Source organism: Vespa velutina, chromosome 2, assembly GCF_912470025.1.
Source record: "Vespa velutina chromosome 2, iVesVel2.1, whole genome shotgun sequence".
Lineage (NCBI taxonomy): Eukaryota > Metazoa > Arthropoda > Insecta > Hymenoptera > Vespidae > Vespa > Vespa velutina.
In genome coordinates, this window is record NC_062189.1 from 16,907,862 (window position 1) to 16,931,678 (window position 23,817).

Sequence of the window (23,817 nt, forward strand, 5' to 3'; positions counted from 1 at the left end):
ATCAATGGTTATGAATCAAAAATTATGTTTCATCTTCCTTCTTATTCATCGTCATGGGTGAACAGTCATGCTATTCCCCAACAACAGAAATATAATACTATATGCATACACACACACACACACATACAGAGAATAGATCAAAAGTTCCTAGACAAATCAAAATATTTCCTATAGACAATTTTAAAAATTCAATTACACATTTTCGAGATTTTTTTCTTTTCTTTTTCGTAAATTCTTTTCCTTTTTCCTTCAAAATGAACTAATCTACAATACAAGATTATTCAAAAATTTCTCGAGAAAGAATAATTATCGATTATAAAAGTCATTATAAAAATAATTTCGGTCGGCCCTATGTATCAAAAAATATGAATTATCTCGTTAAACATGACGATAGTAATCACTAAGAGAACACACAACTTTCGAATGATACATATATATAACTTATACTTTCTACGTTGTACTACGATTGACCTTGGTTAACTTAAAAGGCCATAACTCGATCTTTACTTCAGCTATACCAGAAGAAAAGGAAAGGAAAGGAAAAGGTTCTTAACCTCTCAAAGGAAATATTCGAGCCAATCATATCAAAACATAAATTTTCTTGTTCGTTTTATGATTAGTTACATATATCATTGTCGATCATTGTTATAATCTCGTTTATCCTAGAAATAGGAGAGTTTATTATACAGTCTGGATAAAGAAGTTGAAAGGGGTAAAAAGGTATATAATACAGTAGTATAGTTAACGTGTAAATACATACGTATATATGTACGTACAGGGTGGTTAAAAAAAAAAAAAAGAAAAAAAAAAAAAAAAAAAAAAAAAAAAAAAAAATAAAAAAATTCTTAGATGATTTTTAACAATCGATAAATCTTCGTTCATCTTCGTTTTCACAATTATAAACATAATTTATAATTTTGTAATTTTTATACTCTCAGAGAAATAAACAAAATTTTGCCTTAAAAGAGATCTCGTAAAAGTATAATTGATTTTTAAAATAGCTTAAGAACTTTTGATTTTTCCTGTGTATATACATATATATATGGATTAGAAAAGAAAAGAGGAAAAAAGAGAGATTGAGTTAGATGTTAAGTGTAGGAGGGTGGAGGGGATGGGGTGTAGGTAGAATGCATCGAAGGAAGGAGAATGACAACAGCCGTGATTATGCAGAAATGCGAGGCGTGGCATTTGTAAAAAGGTGACTTAAGTTGAAGTCTATATTGATGTTGCTGGCTCGCCATTGCTATGAGCTTTAAACTGGTTACGTGCTGCCCAGCTCCATTGCTCCGGAAATGATTTTCTTCGCGAATTACTAAAGTTTCTTCGTTCTTCGTACATTTTTCTCTTCTTTTCTATTTTTCTTTTTTTCTCTCTCTCTTTATTATTATTATTATTATTATTATTATTATTATTATTATTATTATTATTATTATTATTATTATTAAACAATTGCAATTCACTTCTTATTTTTACATCTTTTTTTTTTGTAACTTCCCCTTAATGACATAACTAACCACCATTCTTTGAAACCTTTACTTTTTTGAGTTCGTTCGAGTACCCAAGTTTCTTCCTTTTTCTCTTTTTTTTTTTCCTTGGTTTCCATTGTTTCTTTTTTATTTATATTTTTTTTATTTATTTATTATTATTATTATTACTATTATTTTTTTTTCTTTTTTTTTTTTATGAAGTTATTTCTCTCAGAATCTTCTTTAAAAAGTTAACATTCTTTGAAATTTTTTCTTTTTCCAGGAGACTTTTTCGCACGATCTAGAAAGAGTATTTTTATCTTGATATAAAACGTGCAATAAAGAAATTCGTATGTTCGATTTTCTTACGATAGTTCTGATAACAAAATGGATAATGGTGAATCCATTTGATCCACTGACATACTTTTGTTGCATTATACACACACATACATACATACAAACATACATACATACATACATATATATATATGTTAATCTTCAAGGAATTTAATGTTCATTGTAAATATTAAGTGAATATATTAATATTTATAAATTTTGTTTGAAGATGAATCTCTCTCTCTCTCTCTCTCTCTCTTTCTCTTCTTTCGAAAAATTATTACTAATAAATATACAATATGATTAAAGAATTTATCATAAATATTGATTATGCATTGTATTATCTTTCAACCACAATTTGATTTATCCATTGATATAAATACTTTTGTTGTAATACAAAACAATTAATTTCGTTATATTACAAATAAAAATTTTTATAAATACACATTTCGAAAATCATAATAAATGATTAATAATAAAAAAATAAAATATGATCTAACGAGTGATTCATTATAGATCTCAATTGTTATATTTCAATCGATCAGATTAAATTTTTATATGTTACTATAAGATTTATTTTTCTTTCCTTTTATATATATATATATATATATATATATATATATATATATATATATATATATATACACACAGAAATCTTAAATGAAGTAAAAAATAATATCGATAAAAATTAATATTGATTGACATATGTGGATATCACTTAATCATTATTAATCCGATGTCTCACGTAGACGTTTCATGAATAGGAACAAAGAAAAAGCCACGTGACTAAAAGACACCAATAGAATAAGATCTACAAGCAGAATATTATTCGCACATGATCACATATGTATGTGTATATATACATATATATATATACATGTATATATATATATATATGTATGCATATATGCCCGTGGAAATCTGAGTTTCTGAATAAACTCAGCGCGATAACGTTCGTTACTTACTCCTTATATTTTACGATATTTGCACACTTTTATATATCGTTCAGAACACAAGAAAAATTATTAATGCGAAGTTGAAATGAAGCTATGGAAATAGTATGTGTGTCAGGTGTTATGTTCTATAACATTCATGCGTTATTTAACAAAACTATAATATTAGATAAAATACTAGCAATGTAATTTTCTTTTTCTTTTTTTTTTTTTTCCTTTACTGACCGACATTTTTTAAAATGACATAAGATAAGTATAAAAATTGTCAGCCAAGTTATTGGAATTATTTTCAAATACGAGTATAAAGATGGAATATCAAATTTGTGTGCATTTTCATGAAAGGATAACGCTGATAATGATAATAAGACATAGTTTATATATATATATATATATATATATATATATATATATATAAATATATATACATATATATACATACACACACACACACACACAATTTAATTTTTATATTACATAATATATAAATCTCTATTATTAAATAATATTATATCGTAAATATAAATAATAATATAATATTAAATATATTAATTATTATATATATACATACACACACACATATACATATATATATATATGCATTTTATAAATCAAGGTCACCATCAATCAACGTGCTTATATAATATATAAACAGGTAAATGATAGACTTCCTCATCCAATCGGACCTCTCTCTGTATGCTTGAAAGAACATGCTATGTTGGGACGGGTTTTTATTGTACGATTTGATGCCTCTGTTAAATCATAAACGCACATACGCATACATTCATACATATGTGTATATATATTTACAGGAAAAGATATAGAACTCACACGCGCATAAAACACAACACAACATGACCAACAAAATGTAAGAGGGAGGGACACATGAGATCCGAAAGAGATAATAGAAGAGGTTCTCCTCCGTTGTTCGTTTCATAGCGCATAATAAAAAAAGAAAAAAGAAAAAAGAAGAAAGAAAAATTTATTTTCTTTAAGCTTACGTTCTAGTTTACAAAAGAAAAAGGAGAAGCATACCTCGCACGTGCATCCTCCCTCTTTCTTATCCCAATACGAAAGAAAAGAAGAGATTTCTACTATTCCTGCTCCTACTCCTGGTACTATTCTAATATTTGTCTAATATTAGAATCTACAATTTGATTTATTATTCTATTTTTCCTTTTCCCTTTTATCATTATTCTTTTCTTTTCTTTTCCTTTTTTCTCTCTTTTCTTTTCCTTCTTTCTTTATTTCTTATCCTTTCAAATGCACTTCCTTATCAACGATGTTTGGTAATTTCATTTTAATGAAAAAGAAACGAAGTAATTGAAACGATGATTGAACTTCTTTTTTCTTTCTCTCTTTCTTTTTTTTTTCTTTTGCCTTTATTATTTATCTTCGTTGAAAATGATATTTCCTTTACTTTACTTATTCCGACGACTGGGAACCGATAATTTCATTTTAATGAAAAGAGAGGAAATGAAGATGATGAGATTATTACTTTTTTTTCTTTTCTTTTTTTCTTTCGTTTTGTTATTTATCTTTCTTTTTCTTCTTCTTTTTTTTCTTCCCCCCCCCCTCCTCCCCCCCATAAAAATATTATCCCGTACACAGTCGCGTTTAATAGTTGGCAATCTGTAAGCTGTAAATCGTATGGTATGTTGGAAGCAACAAGTTTTCACGAACTTCATCTTACCGAGCCCCAAAACCTGTTCGCTCAGATATCCGATAAAAATTCGCAAAGAAGATGGCGTAGCCTCTTCCTCCTTCTCTTTCTTCTTCCCCTGTTTTCGGATTCGAGCCCGGTATACATACCTTCAATCTTTATCGCTATTTTTCAAATATCAAAATCATTCGATTCGATCGATGAATTATTTCAATTTTAAACGTTAATATTTACTTTCAATTTTAATAATTTATATAGAACGAATCAAAAGTCCTTGGATGATTTAAAAAATCAGTTATCCTCTTTTCTTTATAAATTAATTGTTTCTTCTTCCTTTTTTTTTTTTTTTTTTTTTTTTTTTTTTTTTTTTTTTTTTTTTTTTTTTTTTTTAATCAGATCATAAAACAACAATTTTAGTTCGTATAATTACAAAAGTTACTAAAAGATCAGATGGACAAATTAATTTTTTAAAATCATCTAAAAACTTTCGACCCAACACGTATAATGTGCTTAAGGAAAAAAAAAGAAAGAAAAAATTAAAAAGATAAAAAAAAAAAAAAAAAAAGAAGTATCGAATAAACGCACGCATTTCAATTAATGGATCGCCATTTTAAAATATTCTGTTCTACTTATTACGACGACAGTTCCCTTGATGATGATAAGTAGTTTAAAAATAATAATAACAATAATAAGAATAATAATAATAATAATGAGCAATAGAAAATCATTTACAATCCTATGACACTTGAGAAATTAATACGTAACGCATTTAATATGTTTTATTCGTGCTACTTTCGTGGGATGTGAACGTAGATGAAAATTGCTTATCGTCGATCGCTCTCCCGTGGATCGTTTTCAATTGCACACCATCAAGCCCCGTTAAAAATTCTATTTGCTTGACGGGAAGGTCGAGACACTACGAATCACTCCGACTATGAACGACGTCAACGAGCATTTACATCACGTTCGTACTCTCGTTTATTCATTATTTTTCATTTTCCATCAAATTTTCCCTATAAATTTTCATTGAAAACTAATAATAATTACACTTCACTGACAACAAATCGAACAGAATAATTAATATTAATATATAACAATGTCAATTCTTCAATATATATTTAGAATAACGTTATTAATGACATTATGTGAGGTTAGTGAATTAAATAAATAATTATATAAATAAAATAAAATTAGTATTGAAAAAAGAAAAAGAAAATTACAATTATTGTATTATATCATATAAAATTATTATTGTTATATTTATTTTTAAAGTAAAAAAAAAAAAAAAGAAAAAATTGCTATATCATTGTATTATATGTAAAAATATCATTATTAACGTAAACGTTATTAACATTATTATTATTATTATTATTTTTATTATTAAAATAAAAGTATAAAAAGTAAGTAAATAAAAACATTACAATAAAATGGTTGAAAGCAAAGTACCTCTTATTACGGTCAGGCGTAAACAGATATAACTCAAAGTCTCATGAAAGTTCTCCATTACAACGATTAAACCCGGAGTAAATTAATAGTCTTACGTCACGAAGTTCTTCTTTCGAAGTGGACTTCCAATGAGACTAGATAACATTTCTACGTTTTACAACGAAGGAACTAAACCTATCTTAGTCGAATGTTTCAGAATTGTTTAATGATTTACTACTTTACCTAGTAAAATACATGATCGTAACTAAAGAATTTGAGATATTGAGAACCTTGCACAACGTTTTATTGCCACTTACGTTTTTTACGTTCAATACCCAATGACGTAGTAGTGCATCTTTTACTAAACCGAAAGCATATCATTTGTCAAGAAGAAATATTGTTATTACCTACCAATATTTTCATCGTATTCAACAAAAGATCCCTTCCTAGACAATTTCACTCACGTATATATATATATATACTGTATGTATGTGTATGTACTTCTGTATGTGTATGTTTTTATATATAGATACATAAAAAGAAATTGATATACATACTTTTATTAAAAAAATAATTTTTTTTCGATTAAAACTGTATATTTATATTTACAATGTATATTAATATGTCATATTTATAGAATGTTAATATTTTAAATATTAATATATAATATATTAATATTTAATATTTGTTATATGTCAATATTTTATATTTATATGCTAATATTTCATGTTTATAAAACACATATATATATATTTATGTAAGCATTTAAGTTTAATCTTATAAAATGATGATAAGTACTGAAAATAGTCTGATTTAAATTATAATAGTAGATATCCAAGAGGTGGCAATAAAAATGAAAGGGAGTTTAGCAAAGAGATGATGGTGTAATTTTTCAATTACACGCATTTGCCTTTGGATCTTCATCGAGTCATTAAGGGGTGTCATTATTACGGGAGTTACATTGCTGAGAATATTACAGGAAGAAATGAAGATGATGTCATTTTACGAAGGAATTATTAAGTTCGACGAACCTTCATATGCATATATATCCTTTATAGATCCTTCTTGATTATCCAACGCATTATTTTTTTCCCTTATATGGAAGAAAGGATTACGTGTAAAATCCAAACGATTATTTGTTTCGTTACTTATTTATTTGTATATGTATTTGTGTGTATGTATATATTTATGTATGTATATATGTCTGTCTGTCTGTCTGTCTGTCTGTTTCTCTGTCTATCTGTCTGTCTACGTAAACGTAGATTTTGATGAGAAAATAAGTCTGACCTTTTCATATACGTTTCAGTTGCATTTCACCTAAACGATGCATTTTTAATCTATCTAAAGCCAGTTTTCTAATGATCAGTATTGATAATCTCATAAAATTAAAACTTATATTTATATCTAGTTTTATTAAGATCAATATCTATCTGATAACTGCACTTGCGCGCTCATTAATATTTTTACGATTATAGAAGATATTCTTTTTTGTTTGTTTGTTTTTATTACAAGTATTTAATCTTTCTTTCTTTTTTTCATTCCTTTCTTTTTTTTTTACATAAATTTTTATCTTTTTCTTCAACTTTCGAACAAATTCTACAGAGCCCAACTGCGAATATTATAATAATGAGTATATCATAATAATTTTTTACTTCTTCTTTCTTCGTGTTCTTTCTTTTCTTCGTTTTTTTTTTTTTTTTTTTTTTTTTCATATAAATTTTTATACGTAACTTTCTTTTTCCTATTTTTCTTTTTTTTTTTTTTTTCTTTTTTGACTTTCGAACAAATTCTAGAGAACCAAACTGCGAATACTGTAATAAAGTATATCAGAGTGCTAAGAGAACGTTAGCAAGACGAGGTGAATGGTGAAGAAAATTTGCGGAAGCATAGTTGGCAATCTGTGGCTAGGATACATACCTACCACATGGTCAAATAATTTCTTCGATATGTACTTACTTATATATGTGAGAGATAGAGATAGAGATAGAAATAGAGAGAGAAAGAGAGAGAAAAAGAGAGACTCGCGTTCCTCAGGGAAAAACTGTTTGCCTTAAATGCGATCTCGTAAAATGTAAGAATAAATATGGACGAGAAATAAATAAATAAATAATCGGAAATATTTTCTTGTTAAAATTTTTTGCTCACGTTTTTTTTCTTTTCCCTGTTTTTTCTTTTTTTTCCTGTTTTTTTTTCTTTTTTTTTTTTTAAATAAATTAATCCGTATTTATATATTATATGTGTAAAATAAAGATCGAATAAATATATAATACATATTCTTTCTATAAAATCTATTTTACATAAAATCTTCACATTGAATATATATTATTTTGGAATATATTATGTATATAACATATTATATTAAGATTTGAAATGACTTATATTAGAATATTTAAATTCGATACATATTTTAATGAACGTATCTAAATATTCAATATATAAAAAAAAAATATAATAATCCTAAATAAATAAATAAATAAATAAATAAATACATATGAAGGAATGATTATAATAGATGGGATTGAAACGATCCAGAATGTTCCCGTTTTAGAATCCTAAGCTAGGGAATCGGCCTAAGCTTAAGAAATTCCAGCGCATGGAATACTCGAAGCCGAGCATGCAAATATACTCGAAGAAACGACGAACGAAGGCACACCGCGTGCTTCCGAACATATATATATATATATATACATGTGAAAATATACATAGTTACGGTCTCATACACATACATACTCACATAGAGAAACAAACTCACATTTATATAGCGTATGGTAGGGATCCACGGCGGCGCCATAGTATCTAAGATAATTCTCCTTAATTATCTTAATGCCTACTATCGCTTGTAATGTTACATTCCCCTCTCCTCCTTCCTTCCTACCTCCCTCCCTCCCTCTCACTCTTTCCCTTTCGTTATCATCATAAATATTCTAATTTAAGACTAATACACGTCGTACTGAAAAATTATGTCGATTTATCAGTTCTATGATAAATACTTAAAAATGTTTGAACAAATGTATTACAAAAATAATTTTTTTTTTCATTTTTCTTCGTTTATTATAAGTATAAAAAAAAAAAAAAAAGAAAAAAGAAAAAAAGAAAGAAAATATATATACATTTATCTAATATAATTTTTATCTTATTTATTTTTGTTAGAATAAAATTTACACAAAGTTATTTAATTCTTTAATATTTTGCAAGTTTGCATATATAATAAAAAAGATATATATATATATATATATGCATTTACATATCTCATCACACATTTTATATAAGTATATACATAAGTATGTTTGCAAGTTCACATTGCCATATACATACATACATACTTCCCATTATCGGTCACATAAAAATGACATAACTCTGTTGAATGTACGTAACACTTTTAGAGTGTTGAGAGTACTACGAAGTATCCAATCGCTAGCAAAGATCTATTCTACACAATTACGTACGTATGTACACACATACACACATACACAAAACTCACACACACATATATATATATACACGCAATATATCTATATGTAAGTAATACGTGTAATATGTATATGAGTAGTATAAATAAGTAAATAAGTAAGCAAGTAAGCTCACGTTCACGCACACGTTCTCGATCACGATGGTATGGCATGCCTTTGGTGGTATCAGACTCAACGACCTGGCAGGAGCCCCGAAGCCGCACTTTCTAAAGGCCTTCGCCGGTTTTACAGGCTTGTCTATACTACGAGAACGCGACCGTCCTGCCAGGACGTTCGTACAAAGTATCTTTCTTTCTCTTATTCTACATATGTATATACAATATGTACGTATACATGTGTATGCATGTATATATATATATGTATATATATATATATATATATGCATATGTATACATGCGATAGATGATTTAAATCTATGATACATTTGTTAAGATTATATGCCTAATGTAAAGATATATACTGATAGGTGTTTTAGGTATGGGAAAATACTTTTAAATAAATGTGTGTGTGTGTGTGTGTGTATGTGTGTGCGTGCCACGAGTAGGCTAAAGGATCTCTGTGATTTTCAAAATCTAAACAGATACGTAATTCTTTATCTTAGAGACTTTTTATAGATCGATTTTTTCACTTTTCTTTTGGTTCAAATTGTAAAACTACGAGCTTTAGAAATTTTTAACGATCTAAAAGAAAAAAGAAAGAAAGAAAAAAAAAGAAAAAAAAAAGAAGAAAAGTAATTGATTTTTAAAACCATCCAATAACTTTTGACTGATCCTATCTTACCCTCATCTCACCTCATCACCCTCAATCCATTCCCTCGGTCTATTGTACACGTGCGATAGCAATTTTATGTATAGGAGATATATTTCTAAAAATATTTGTGTTATGCATCGCCCTGCGTGCGATGAGTATTTGTTTTACATACAGGATACACTTATAAAAATGTGTGAGTCTTTGCGTACGTAATGTGAATGTAACATACGTGAGAACACGAAGCAGATTCTCTCTCTCTCTCTCTCTCTCTCTCTCTGTCTCTCTTTACCGCTCTCTTTCTCTTTCTATTTTCCGTTAACCTAAGATACCTCCTACATTTTCATCCTACGTCCAAGGCTCTTAGAATTGCAAGAGGATGAAATCTCAATCGTCCTGTGAATCCTGCCTGTAGTGTTAACCAATTGAAAGAGGGAGAGGAAAAGAGAAAGATAAACAGAGAGAAAGAGAGAGAGAGAGAGAGAGAGAGAGAGAGAGAAATGTGAAACATCATAAATTTCCTGTAAACAAAATTCGTCAGGAATTTTTCAAAGAATATTATTCTATCTGTTTTCTGTTCTTTGAATTATTACTAATTGATTTTTCGATGAATTATATTCCATGAAATGAAAAAAAATCTTTTGAATGACAAATGTGACATAAAAACTTGGATAATAATTAAAAATATCTCATGTAAGATCTTAAAAGAACATTTTATATTCCATCGACCTTCGATGTAAATTAGAAATATTTCATATGCAATTTTAAAACATCGTTATATTGGATCGACCTTGCATCTACGATGATTAGAAATATTTCATATGCAATCCTAAAACATTGTTTGAGCGTATCTTAACGGATGGTTAATATCTTAAACGATGATTAGAAATATTTCACGTGCAATCTTAAAGCGTCATTCTCGTACGATGATTAGAAATATTTCATGTTCAATTTTAAAACATCGTTCTGATCCATCGACTTTGAATGATGATGAAAAATATTTAATATGCAATCCTGAAATAAATAACTGTTTCAAGCTAATTACAAATCATTTTTTTTCTCTCTTTCAAAGTATGTTAAATATAATACATACAGAGACTATACACGTTTACAAGACATTAACGCGATAATGAATTTTTTTTTTTTTTTTTTTTTTTTTTTTTTTTTTTTTTTTTTTACAAGATAAACTCTCTTCGATATGAAGATAAAATAGAAATGACATTTGATTAAAATTTAATTTTCCCTTGCCTCTTTTCCTGTACTTAAAATAATTTCCCTTTAAAGTTAATGAAAATTGATTTCTAAATTACTGATTCCATGAATTAGATAATCGTACAATATTTAAATATATATATTTATTCCGAATAATTTGATGATTTTATTAATTAATAATTATATCGATTCTCTTTCATACGTCCTATGATCTATCGATCTATCGTTCTTTCGATTTAAAAAAATCAACGAATTAATTATTTTGTCTTCGAGAAAAATTTCAAAATGTTTCCCCGCGACATTTTTCCCTGTCAATCCAAATAAATCTATTGATCTATCGATCGACTTCTTCGAGATAGAAAATATACATTTTTACTTTTTCTAGTCAAAAATTTTTCCCCAATTTTTTCCGCGTAATTTCGTCGATGTCTCATCTTATTGTTAGTTCTATAAAATTCGCATAAAAATTGCATAGACACGCGTGTGCTTCAATTCTAAAAAGTGAAAGTGATTTAGACAGCACGTTTGTTCGTGCGTTGCGACACGCTTTTAAGGGAACGTTCTTTCGTTCAAAAGAAAGAAAGAAAGAAAGAAAGAAAGAAAGAAAGAAAGAGAGAGAGAGAGAGAGAGAGAGAAAGAAAGAGAGAGAAAGAGAGAGAGAGATTCGAAGTCATTTGCAAAGATGTATTTTATAAAACTCGACAATGACAAAAGAGAAAAGCAAGGAAAATAAGAAAGAGGAAAAGGAGAAAAGGAAAAGGAAAAGAAAAAAAAAAAAAGAAAAAAGAGTATAACTTTTCAGAGAGATGAATTCGACCGTCCATCGTATAGATATTTATGTGTCGAAAGAGAAACGCGGAAGTGAGAAGAGCTTACTTAGGATCATCTGCCTCGTCTTATTATGGGGGCCCGTCCTTCGATATTTTTTTTCGATATTAGCTACTGATTTACACGAGAAAGGTTAACGTGAAACTACTACTCGATGGAACGAGGTTACCGGAAATATTCTCTCTATAATTTTTAACTAAATTTTTCATTACGTTTCAAATATCATAATTTTTCTTCTTTAAATCATGCAATGGAAAAAAAAAATGGCGAAAAAAGAAGAAAAAAAAAAAAAAGAAGAAAGAATGTACCTGCAGACATATAATGCTAATAATGATTTCAAATATTTCTCATCGTTCTAACGTTCTTCTCTTCGTCTTGTTAATTGTGTAATGTATATTCTACTGTTCCAGGAATTTGCATGTATGAAGAACAGCATTTATCTTGGTACACAATGCGTCTGTCTTATAGGTAAAAAAAAAGAGAGAGAGAGAGAGAGAGAGAGAAATAAATTTTTTATATTTTTTTCTCTTCTGAAATTTAAATATAAATTATTCAATAAATTTTAAATTTATATAACAACAAATACATAATTTTTATTACATTATAATTAATATATACATATATATATATATTTTTTTTTATAATAATATTCTAACATGTAATTGAGATCATTTAATTGAGATCGGTATAGATTAATGAGAGATATATATATCTGTCTACAGAATAGATCAGTGACACATTACATTATATTATATTACTATTTATAATATATGCGTATATATATATATATATATATATATATATATATATATATATATCTATTACGAAAATATATAAATGATATTTATATACATATAGATATGCACATAATATATCATATATCATAAATTATATAAACGTACTCGAGTACTCGCATTTTCCTTTTTTATTCTCCCTCTTTCTTTTTCTCTCTCTTTCTCTATTTACACACACACACACACAATCCAAGAACGAATGAGTAGGTAGGCAAGCAAGCAAGCAAGCGAGCAAGCAAGCAGCCAAGCAGACGACGTCGTTATAACGAAGATTAAAACGTCAGGTACACGCAAGCATAGTTGAAGTTGCATCGAGCCGAAGAATTCTCATCGCCCTTGCAACGAATCACGAAACTCGACAGTAAAATTCACAGACATATTTTTTTTTGTCTCGCACCAATCCTCCTCCTCCTCCTCCTTCTCCTCATTCTCCTCCTCTTCTTCTTCTTCTTCTTCTTCTTCTTTCTCTCCTCTCTTTTTATCCTCTTCTTTCCTCCTCTCCTCACCACTTCTTTCCACACTTTTTTACTCTTCTCTTATATTTCTTCTTTTCGCAGTCGTAAAGATTTGTGGCGAAGGGGATATTCGCATAATATATATATATATACATATATGTACATACACATGTACATTCAAACGTACGAAGTCGAAGGTCGCGGCCTTTTGAACGAAAGAGCGCGCGCGCGCGCGCGCGCCATGAAGAAGAAGAAGAAGAAGAAGAAGAAGAAGAAGAAGAAGAAGAAGAAGAAGAAGAAGAAGAAGAAGAAGAGTGGCGACGTAATAACGAAACAATCGCTGTGTGCAATCTACCGTAGCACCTTTGCTCTTTCTTCCTATATACCTCCTTTAAAATAAGCGTGAAAAGAAGAAGAAGAAGAGAAACAAAATTTCGTCGTAGGCACGTGCTAATAATATCAATTGATTCAATTAAATTATTGAGAATATTTATTTCTTTTTTTTTTTTCTTCTTCGTCTTTTCTTTCTATTCCTAACCTATAATTTTATTCTACATTTTTTAATTTTAATCTTTTCTTTTTCCTTTTGCTTTTATATTTTATTCGATTCTATTCGAATTGAATCATCTTACGTATGAATATTATAATCTTATTTCTTATAAATAAAGAAATAATAATTACCTCGATGTTATTAGATTGGATTAGAACGAAATTATCGAATATCTCCGAAGAGTATAATTTTATCATTATTTATATGACATAGAAGTTTAACATTCTTAAGTAGAAAATGTTTGGAATGTCTAGATCGAATGTTATTGAATAACTTTCATGATGTTATAACGAAGCTGTAAATATGTGCATCTTTTAACAAGCTACCGTTTCTATGTATCATTTAATCGCTTTCGTACCATCCGTACAGGTGACGTCCATTGTTAATCTAATGTCTCTTTTCCGATGTCCATTGATTATACATACAGGTATAATCGATCCTTCGAGTTTTGAATAATAAATTGTTTTGAATTTGTCATTATTATTTATATGTATGTACATATATATATATATATATATATATATATATATATATATGTACATACATATAAATAATACATATAGATTGTCGAATAGAGGTTAAGAAATTAGATCGGAAAAACGATATCAATGAGAATAGAAGAACGATTTAATCGACACTACCCATACTGTATTACATAATGCGTAATGTATATATATATATATATTTGGTATATGATATATATATATATATATATATATATATATATAATATCATAAAAGTGTTACATCGTATATATATATATACATAAGGTATATATATATATATATGTATTCTGTACCTCGGAAATGCCTTCGAACAAAAATACAAAACTAACCTTCAAATTTATCTATATATCTTTGTTTTTTTTCAAGCTTAAGTACGGAAATATAGTATCTAATTCGTATGATTAGAAATCTTATGAATACAATTCTAATCCAAATCATAATGTTAATTGCATTTCTAAGAACACATTTTATTATGTAAAAAATATGTTTAATTAACGAATATAAAAAAAAAAAAGCTGAAATTATATTGTCTTACGAATTATAAAAAAACGAAAAAAAAAAGAAGAAGAAGAAGAAAAGGTTTAAAAAAAAGAAAAATAGAAAATTTGTACAAGAGAAAAAAATATACATAAATTAACGATTTATCGAAGGGGAATGATCACTATAACGGTTCTAATTGCGTCCCTGACCAACAAGAGTGCGGATCCTGTATCAATTACTCGTTCTAACCGCAATATGACCTATTATCGCAAACTTGCAACGAGTTTATCCGACTGCTAACTCGTACTTTCTTTTACTTACTGACATAGCTATATTTATCGTTAGTACTATACATTTATTAGACAAGAAAGAAAATAATCTTTATCACTTTCTTTCATCTGTCGCTTTTCTAATCGCCAATAAAATCATCATATACAGTATATAAATATATGTCGATTTAATCCTCTATAATATCATACACCATTGAAGTAATACACTCCATATAACATCTATATTTTTCTTAATCTTATCATATATAATTTTTTTTATTATATGAATATCACCATGAATTTATGTATTAAAAATTAACGTTTGTATTAAGTATAGATTATATATTATCAGATATAGTATATAGTTATACTAATATATAAATATTATGTTATAAATTTGACATTAAACGTATTGTTTTCTTAGACACGAACGAAGGTTAGGTTATGGAGGATTAACCTTCGAATTATATACACATATAACGCGCGTATGCGTGCTTCTATATATATCGATATTTTTTTTTGTATTGCCTTTTATGTTTTAACATGCACGTACATACGTAAACGTATTTATATTATTTACCAAAGCGTTTCTCATTATAAAGATTTTCTAAGAAGAAAAGATACGCCAACGGGAATTTCAACATTTATCGTATTCGAACCGGTATATATGTATGTATATATGTCCTATCGGTTCGAAGTACCGTTTTTAAACGAACACAACTTTCGCGCCTTTAATGACATGCCTTTCATTTCGTCCTATCGCGCGCTATTGGTATTTTGCATTACTCTTCATTAACACGCAATAACACGTTTATCTTTGGTTTTAAAGACGGACTATTAATCGTCAAAGTAAAATGAAAAAAAAAAAAAAAAAAAAATAAAAAAAAAGAACAGAACGAAACAAAACCACAAAAACAAGATGAACGAATTCATACAAAAAACAAAAAAAAAATAAATTAAGCGAAAGATTAAAAACTTACCCTTGTGCCTGCGCCATTGTTTGTAAAGTAACGCAGCAACGGCCGACAGAAGGATCGTCGTTAAAAATGTCCCAATCACGGCACCAGCCACGCTTCCTGTACCAAAACAGGAGGAGGCATTAGTATCCTGCGACGCAATGTCCTCCATGGCCTCTTCTCTATCTTTCTCTTTCTTCCTCCTCCTCCTCCTCCTCCTCCTCTTTTTACCCCTTCTTCTTCTTCGTCTTCTATCTCGCGAAAGTACGCGATTCAGTTTTTTCCCGCGTACATATCCAACACAACAACAACACAACAACAACCACCAATCGACTTACTGCCAACTTGCGTTAAGATAAATTCACACGATATGTTTTTCTATCTACTCTTCTCGATTATATTCACTAATTTTTTTTTTTTTTCTTTTATTTTGTTATTTCTTTCGTAATAAAAGTTTCTCTACTTATATTCGATTAATAATACTTTTTTTTATATTGGCTTTAGAAAAGATTATTAAGAATTACCACACGAGAAGACATGATAACTATCGTTCTCTTTTTTTTTTTTCTATCTTTTTTATATATATTCTCTATTTCTTTCCTCAACTGCTATGTGTGTGTATGATATATATATATATGTATATATATATTTTTCTCTCTATTCAAAAAAAGGAACGACGTTGATACGACACATTAATAACATCACCCGTCTCGTAGGACGACGCGCGTCGTACTGACTGAAGCGAGCTACGAAGCAAGTAAAACAGGTAGGTATGCAACAGGTGCTTCTAGCTCCCGATTGGTGGGGGCGCTCGCGGGACGATAAGTGGGGAGGATTGAGAAGACTAATGCGAGAGATGGATCGACTGAGAGAGTGGGAGAACGTTGGTACTAATGAGAGAGAGAAAGAGAGAGGGAGAGAGAGAGAGAGAGAGAATAATATATATATAAGAAGAGGGAGGAAGTGTAGCGTGCTCCTTCCTTTACGTGTCCACGCGAGAAACAGCTTCCCGAGTGAGCAACGACACGAACCGGCTTCGTTCTCCTTCTCTCGACAAAAGCGTTCCTTTTTCACCTATGTTCACAAACCTGCCGTTTTCTTTTCTCTCTCTCTCTCTCTCAAAAAAAGAAAAAAAAAAGAAATACATATATAACCGTCTTTGAAGGATAAATAGATACGATACGCTCTACGAATAGAAAGATGACGATATGATTGTTTTGATACTGATTCTTCTTATTTATCTCTTTAACGTTCATCATAAGCAATTTTAAAAATAATCATAAAATTTTGCAAAAATGTCTATAAAATTTTCATTAAGAAATTCAAATAATAAAATGCACGTCCTTACCAATATAGGACATACACGTATGTTATACCATATATACGCTTAATTTATTATACATATATTTTTATTGAGAAATTTTTTTTTTCTTTCTTTTATTCTTTAAAGTGTCGAAGTTCACGGACTACAATAATGATAATCAAACTCATCGTTTGAATAAACCGGTCGTCTTATCGATGCAATATCGTTGTAGTACGTTCTATTAGGAGTGGCACGCGTATCTGCCTATCCGTTTTGTATTTTCAATGAGCTCGAACTTTCTTATATTTCGTCGCTCAATGAATTCACTGTTACGTCGCAGCGGTGATCAGTTTAAAGTCATTGAATTATTTATTTACGTTAAAACATGGCATTTTCTATATGTTCTGTCCTATTTATGTATATATGTATCTGTACATGTGTGTGTGTGTGTATATAATATTGTTCTTTTTTTTTTTTTGTATCTACGATCAATATAGTTGAGTAAGTTTTCAAATATGTACATGTATATCTATGTATGCGTTGAAACGAATTTTTCGGTTGAAGAGAAACGGTATGCAGGAAAGATAAAAATGGACGCAACCGAGAGGCACCTTGGTCGTGTCAGGAATGCAGGTGGTATGTGTTGCGTCCATTATTTCCCTTTCCCCATAATCATCCCTTCTTCTTTTCTTCTTCTTCTTCTTCTTCTTTATCCACAAACAGAACATTTGCGGGTAGAAAACTTTCTGTTCAACCATATATAGAGAAAATCAGATTTAACCAGAATGTCTTGCACTCGAGATATTCCTTGTTCTACATATATGCGTCTGTCTACGTCCTCTTTATCTTTCTCTTTTTTTCCTTTTTTCTCCCCCCCCCCCTTTAAATTTGTTAAACGTAATTTCGATAATTATAGTTATTTTGTCTATAGATTTTTTTTTCGCGACTACCGTCCACGTACAACGCACGTAATAATTCGATCTATACTTTTGCCAATCTAATGTCTATGTCTTAGTACAGACTCTAGACTTGCGGTTAGAAGATCAGGATTACGGTTTTAAATAATGTTCGTCAAATGATCCTGCAACGCGATTGATTACCTTACATGCGCACAGTTCTCGACGCTTTCCTGTATATAAAATATATTTACTTGGACTTTTCGTTGTTTTTTTCTTTTTTTTTTTGTTTGTAGTAGAAATAGATTTTTTATCTTTAGAATAATACAAATAATATTTATGTCGTAACGCGAATATAATCATATAAAATATTCTTTCGCAATTTATAGATTAACATTTATAACATTATCGATTTATTATCCTAGAAATATTAGGTGCTTCCAAAAGTTTACATCAAATTTTTCAATATGTATATTTATTTAATTAACAGTATAAAAGAATATGTATTCATTTTAATAAAAAATATGTATCTGTTATCACTTTCAATAAGCTTCCGTCACTTCTCACATAATTGTTTCATCATATTTCTAAATAATGGTATATCTTTTAAGACAATGAAATTACCATTTTTGTACTTCCTCGACATTGGCAAATTATGAATGGCTATTTACATAAAAGCACATTATTTATAATCTAAACTTCTTATGTTTTTACTTATTACTATCAGTCTCTTGTTGTATTAATTGTAATTGAGTATGCTCTATATTTTTTTTCCTCCATTTAACTTATTTACAAAATTTTGTACAGTACATGTAGTAACAGCTATTGCTATCATGTATATGTGTTATTGATTTATATATCTTTTTAAAAATGATTATTTCTTTGTTCTCTTTGATTTGGGAGCTTTCATTCTGATAATTGGTATTTTGATAATCTTAATCTTTTTAATTTTTATTTTTTGCTGTGGTGCTTTTTTTGTAATCTTTGTTTTAGTAACACCAGCAGCCGCAACAGCACCGGCTGTAGAAATACGAATTTTAGGCTTCTTTTGATCTGTAAGTTTCTTAGTAGACTCAGCTTTCTTAGTCAGTACTTTAGATTTCTTGTTAGTACCTACTGCTATCTTAGGAGTTACAATTATCCTTTTTTTGCTAGATTTATTGGCAGTCTTCTTTTTCTTAATAACGGGATGTATCTTCGTCTTTGGATCTCTGCTTTTCATGATTGAAAGTTTAAAATATCCTAAGTCTCCCTTTCCTGTAGTTTGTATAATTGTGCCAGTAGAAACTGCAGTCTTTAAATATTTCTTTATAAAAGGTATTAATTTTTCATCATTAACTTCATAGTTTGCTGTAATATATTTTTTAATGGCTTGAAGCGATGAGCCTTTACGATCTTTCAATTCTTCAATGGCAGTAGTAATCATTTTAGAAATTGAAGGATGATTAGATTTCGACCTTTGAATATTCGTTGTTGGAACCACAAAACCTATTGGCTTTAACCATGGAGAAACGATTGACTTATTTTCATCTCTAAATTCATTTGCAAATTTTTCCAATTTTTCAGGTGGATTTATATCAAAAACTTTTCGGAATTCATTTTTCTTAAATTTTTTCGATATTTTTAAACGTGGTTTCTCATTAACATCTAATTCGCCACTTTTAAACCTTTTAAACCACGCCTTACAAATATTGGTGGATACAACGTTTTCTCCGTAAGTTGACGAGATGATTCGTTTTGCTTCCTCAACAGTCTTTTTTTGATTAAAACAAAAAAGCATGCAATGCCGTATATGTCCTTTATCGAAATTCATTTTTATCTATTAATAAGTACGAGGTTATGTTTATGCTATTTAAGATGCCGTAGATAAATCTTTATCATTGAGTAGATATCTTCTTAAATTTATAGAGTCCCGTAAATGAAAGACAAAAGAACTTCCACTTATTTTTAATTCGATGAACTTTTACAAGTAATTAATGCAATGAAATAAATCACAATTCGATCAATAGACACCAATTTACAAATCGATACAAATTATTTTATGATACGATCACGATTACCTGTTGCCGCTGAGTGAGTATTATGGCTACTGAAATTTTATTGGCCGTATATTTATGAAGATGTCACGTGATGTTGCTCTAACTGTTCTCTGATTGGTTGATTGGTAGTCCAATCAATGACGAGTATTTTTAATTCACTTATTTCTTCGTAATATGAAAATCGTATCTAAAGGGAGTAAAATGCCGGTCTTATGGATTAACCATAAAGAAATTTCTTAGGCGAGTCTTTCGTACTTCGCATGATCATTCTTGATTTTTATAATAAATCAGTGAATTAACGAATCAAACTTATTTTTGACATTTTTATAACATTGAATTAAATTCAATTTCAATTTTAACCTTAAAGTATTAAAGAAGAAAAACAAAAGTGCCGCGTGAAAACGCTACTCGACATTTTCGCGAGAAGATACCTTATAAGCTCGCTTATAAGCTTCGCGATAAACCTAATACACAAAAGAACATAACTAATTTATCAAGAATGACTGCAATTTCAGCGGGAGGCGATGGTAGAGGTAATCATGGACAAGCATATAAGGATAAAAGTAAACCTGCTGATATTCGAAGCAGTAATATTAATGCTGCGAAAGGTAAATGTAAATTCTCGGCTTTTTTTACACGTGCGTGGGCTTATAATGATCAATCAAGACGAAAAAGTCCTTATATAGTAATAGTTCCAATAAGATCATATTATAATAATGATGACTTATTATATGTTTAAATTATTCTTAAATTAATATTGTATTATAATAATATAACAGTTATGATATTCTATTATATATTTTTCAAACATTGTAAATTTTTATTGAAAACAAACTGACAATTTTATATTTTCAGCTGTAAGTGATGCAATTCGTACTAGTTTGGGTCCACGTGGAATGGATAAAATGGTAATACATATATTTTGATGAAAAAATTTTATAGATATTCATTTACAATCTATTGTTTGTAATATGCAGATTCAAGCAGGCAATGGTGAAGTAACGATTACGAACGATGGAGCTACTATCTTGAAAGAAATGAATGTTATACATCCTGCAGCTAAAATGGTATCAATGTTTGTTCTTTCTCTCTCTCTCTCCCTCTCTCTCTTTCTCTCTCACTATCTCTATCTCTCTCTCTTTTGAATATATATTTAACATTTATGCGAGATGTATTGAAATGTTTAAATCTCTTTAGCTGGTTGAATTGTCTAAAGCCCAAGACATTGAAGCAGGTGATGGTACTACAAGTGTTGTTGTAGTAGCTGGATCTTTGTTAGAAGCTGCAGAACGTTTATTACAAAAAGGAATTCATCCTACACTTATAAGCGATGCTTTTCAAAAAGCTGCAGCTAAAGCAGTCGAAATACTTACAAGTATGTCTATACCGGTTGATTTAACAGATAAAGAATCACTTGTTAAAGCTGCAGCAACGTCGCTTAATTCTAAGGTAACTGATGGGAGACAATGTTGACATAAAATCTGTTGATTTTACATTTTGAAATTATTATGCTTTCTTTTTTCTTTTTTTTTTTTAAATCTCTGTAGGTTGTATTTCAACAATCAAGTTTATTGGCACCATTAGCCGTGAATGCAGTATTAAAAGTTACAGAGCCAGGAAAAGAACAGGCTGTTGATTTGAATGTAAAGTATAAATTATCACTTTGGTCATATGTTTTGTATATTTATATTTAATTTGTATTTAATTTGTAGGATATCAAAGTGATTAAAAAATTAGGAGGTACAGTTGAAGATACAGAGTTGGTAGAAGGATTGATATTTACCCAAAAATCGTGTAACGTTAATGGGCCAAAACGTATCGAAAAGGCAAAAATTGGTTTGATTCAATTTTGCATCTCTCCGCCTAAAACAGATGTAAGTTTTTTTTTCTTTTTTTTTTTTTTTTTTTTTTTCTTTTTTAAGTTGATAAATATATTATGTTTAGGATTTTTTTTTTTTTTTTAAGAAACTATAAATTAATATAAATCTTCCAGATGGATCATAATGTTATTGTATCAGATTATGCCGCAATGGATAGAGTTTTGAAGGAAGAACGTGCTTATATATTGAATATCATAAAACAGATTAAAAAAACTGGATGCAACATATTGCTGGTTCAAAAGTCTATTTTACGCGATGCTGTCAGTGATCTTGCTATTCATTTCTTAGATAAAATCAAAGTTATGGTAATCAAAGATATAGAACGCGAGGACATTCCTTTTGTATGTAAAACTTTGGGATGTAGGCCAATTGCATCCTTAGATCATTTTGTTGCTGAGAATCTCGTTTCTGCAGAATTGTGCGAAGAAGTCCAAACAGGAAGTTCTAAATTTGTAAAGGTTAGTATGACAATTTTAAAATCCATAAAATGATAACAAAAGTAACATCAATACTCGTGTCTGTAATTTATTTAGATCACTGGTATACAAAATTATGGTCGTACGGTAACCGTACTGGTACGTGGAAGTAATAAATTGGTTTTGGAAGAAGCCGAGCGTTCTTTGCATGATGCATTATGCGTTATTCGATGTTTAGTAAAACAAAAAGCAATGATTGCTGGAGGTGGTGCACCTGAAATTGAACTTGCATTGAAATTAGGAGCATACGCTCAAACTTTAGGCGGAGTGGATGCTTATTGCGTTCGAGCTTTTGCAAATGCACTCGAAGTAAGTTTTAATAATTTGTTTGATTAATATAAAAATTTTGTACATTATATTTTTATACGTACTATATATTTAATATTATGTTAATTTTAGATTATTCCGTCTACGTTAGCGGAAAATGCAGGCTTGAATTCAATCGCGACTGTTACTGAATTGCGAAATAGACATGCTCAGGGTGAAATGACGACTGGAATTAATGTTCGTAAAGGAGCTATTACGAATATACTTGAAGAAAATGTACTTCAGCCACTATTAGTTTCAACCAGTGCTATCACTCTTGCTTCCGAAACTGTACGCAGTATATTAAAGATAGATGATATTGTTAATACAAATCAATAAGTTGCTCAAATAAAAATATAATTAATAATATGTTCAAACAGCATGGTAAGTAATTCTTTTTTTCTTTTTTTTTTTTTTATAAAAAATTAATATATTTATAAATTTTTTTTTTTTTTTTTTTTTTTTTTTTTTTTTTTTTTTTAATACAATATATAATTATATATACTTTTTACAGATTTGTACGCTTTCATTGCAATTGTCTTATCTATATGAAGTTCCAATGGGCTAAAATTATTCCAAAACTTTTGTTGCATTACTGTTTGAATAGCGCTTTGTACTATTCAATGTTTTTATAAAATTAAATTAAATATAATAAACAAAACTTCTACAAAACAGTTTCGACAATTAATTTTATAGCTGTACTATTTGTTTTCTGTATTAATAGAAGTATTAATATATTTGTAATGAGCATATAACATGGCCTTTTCAATATTAAATATAAAAAGAATAATGTTTCCTTTTTTCTTTTTT

The 23,817-nt window shown here is 28.9% G+C and overlaps 3 protein-coding genes across 3 annotated transcripts in view; 1 reads left to right on the forward strand and 2 right to left on the reverse strand.

The window, feature by feature from the left end:
* Nucleotides 1-16,829, reverse strand: part of LOC124947203 (transcriptional regulator ATRX-like) — a 36,151-nt gene extending 19,322 nt beyond the window's left edge. Inside the window, exon 1 of the mRNA XM_047489023.1 lies at nt 16,132-16,829. Coding sequence (XP_047344979.1) covers nt 16,132-16,279 — 148 coding nt within the window. The 5' untranslated portion in view covers nt 16,280-16,829. The remainder of the gene's footprint in view (nt 1-16,131) is intronic.
* A 259-nt stretch (nt 16,830-17,088) lies between these two features.
* On the reverse strand, nt 17,089-20,402 carry LOC124947207 (histone H1-like). Its single transcript, XM_047489028.1, has one exon. It carries the CDS (start codon nt 20,117-20,119, stop codon nt 19,181-19,183), a length of 939 nt encoding a protein of 312 aa, XP_047344984.1. The 5' UTR covers nt 20,120-20,402; the 3' UTR covers nt 17,089-19,180.
* Nucleotides 20,403-20,555: 153 nt separating this feature from the next.
* Nucleotides 20,556-23,759, forward strand: LOC124947206 (T-complex protein 1 subunit delta). Its single transcript, XM_047489026.1, has 10 exons — nt 20,556-20,953; nt 21,201-21,253; nt 21,323-21,412; nt 21,543-21,794; nt 21,893-21,988; nt 22,058-22,219; nt 22,339-22,683; nt 22,759-23,010; nt 23,101-23,391; nt 23,522-23,759. The coding sequence occupies exons 1-9, from the start codon at nt 20,845-20,847 to the stop codon at nt 23,344-23,346; spliced, it is 1,605 nt and encodes a 534-aa protein (XP_047344982.1). The 5' UTR covers nt 20,556-20,844; the 3' UTR covers nt 23,347-23,391; nt 23,522-23,759.
* The last annotated feature ends 58 nt before the right edge of the window (nt 23,760-23,817 follow it).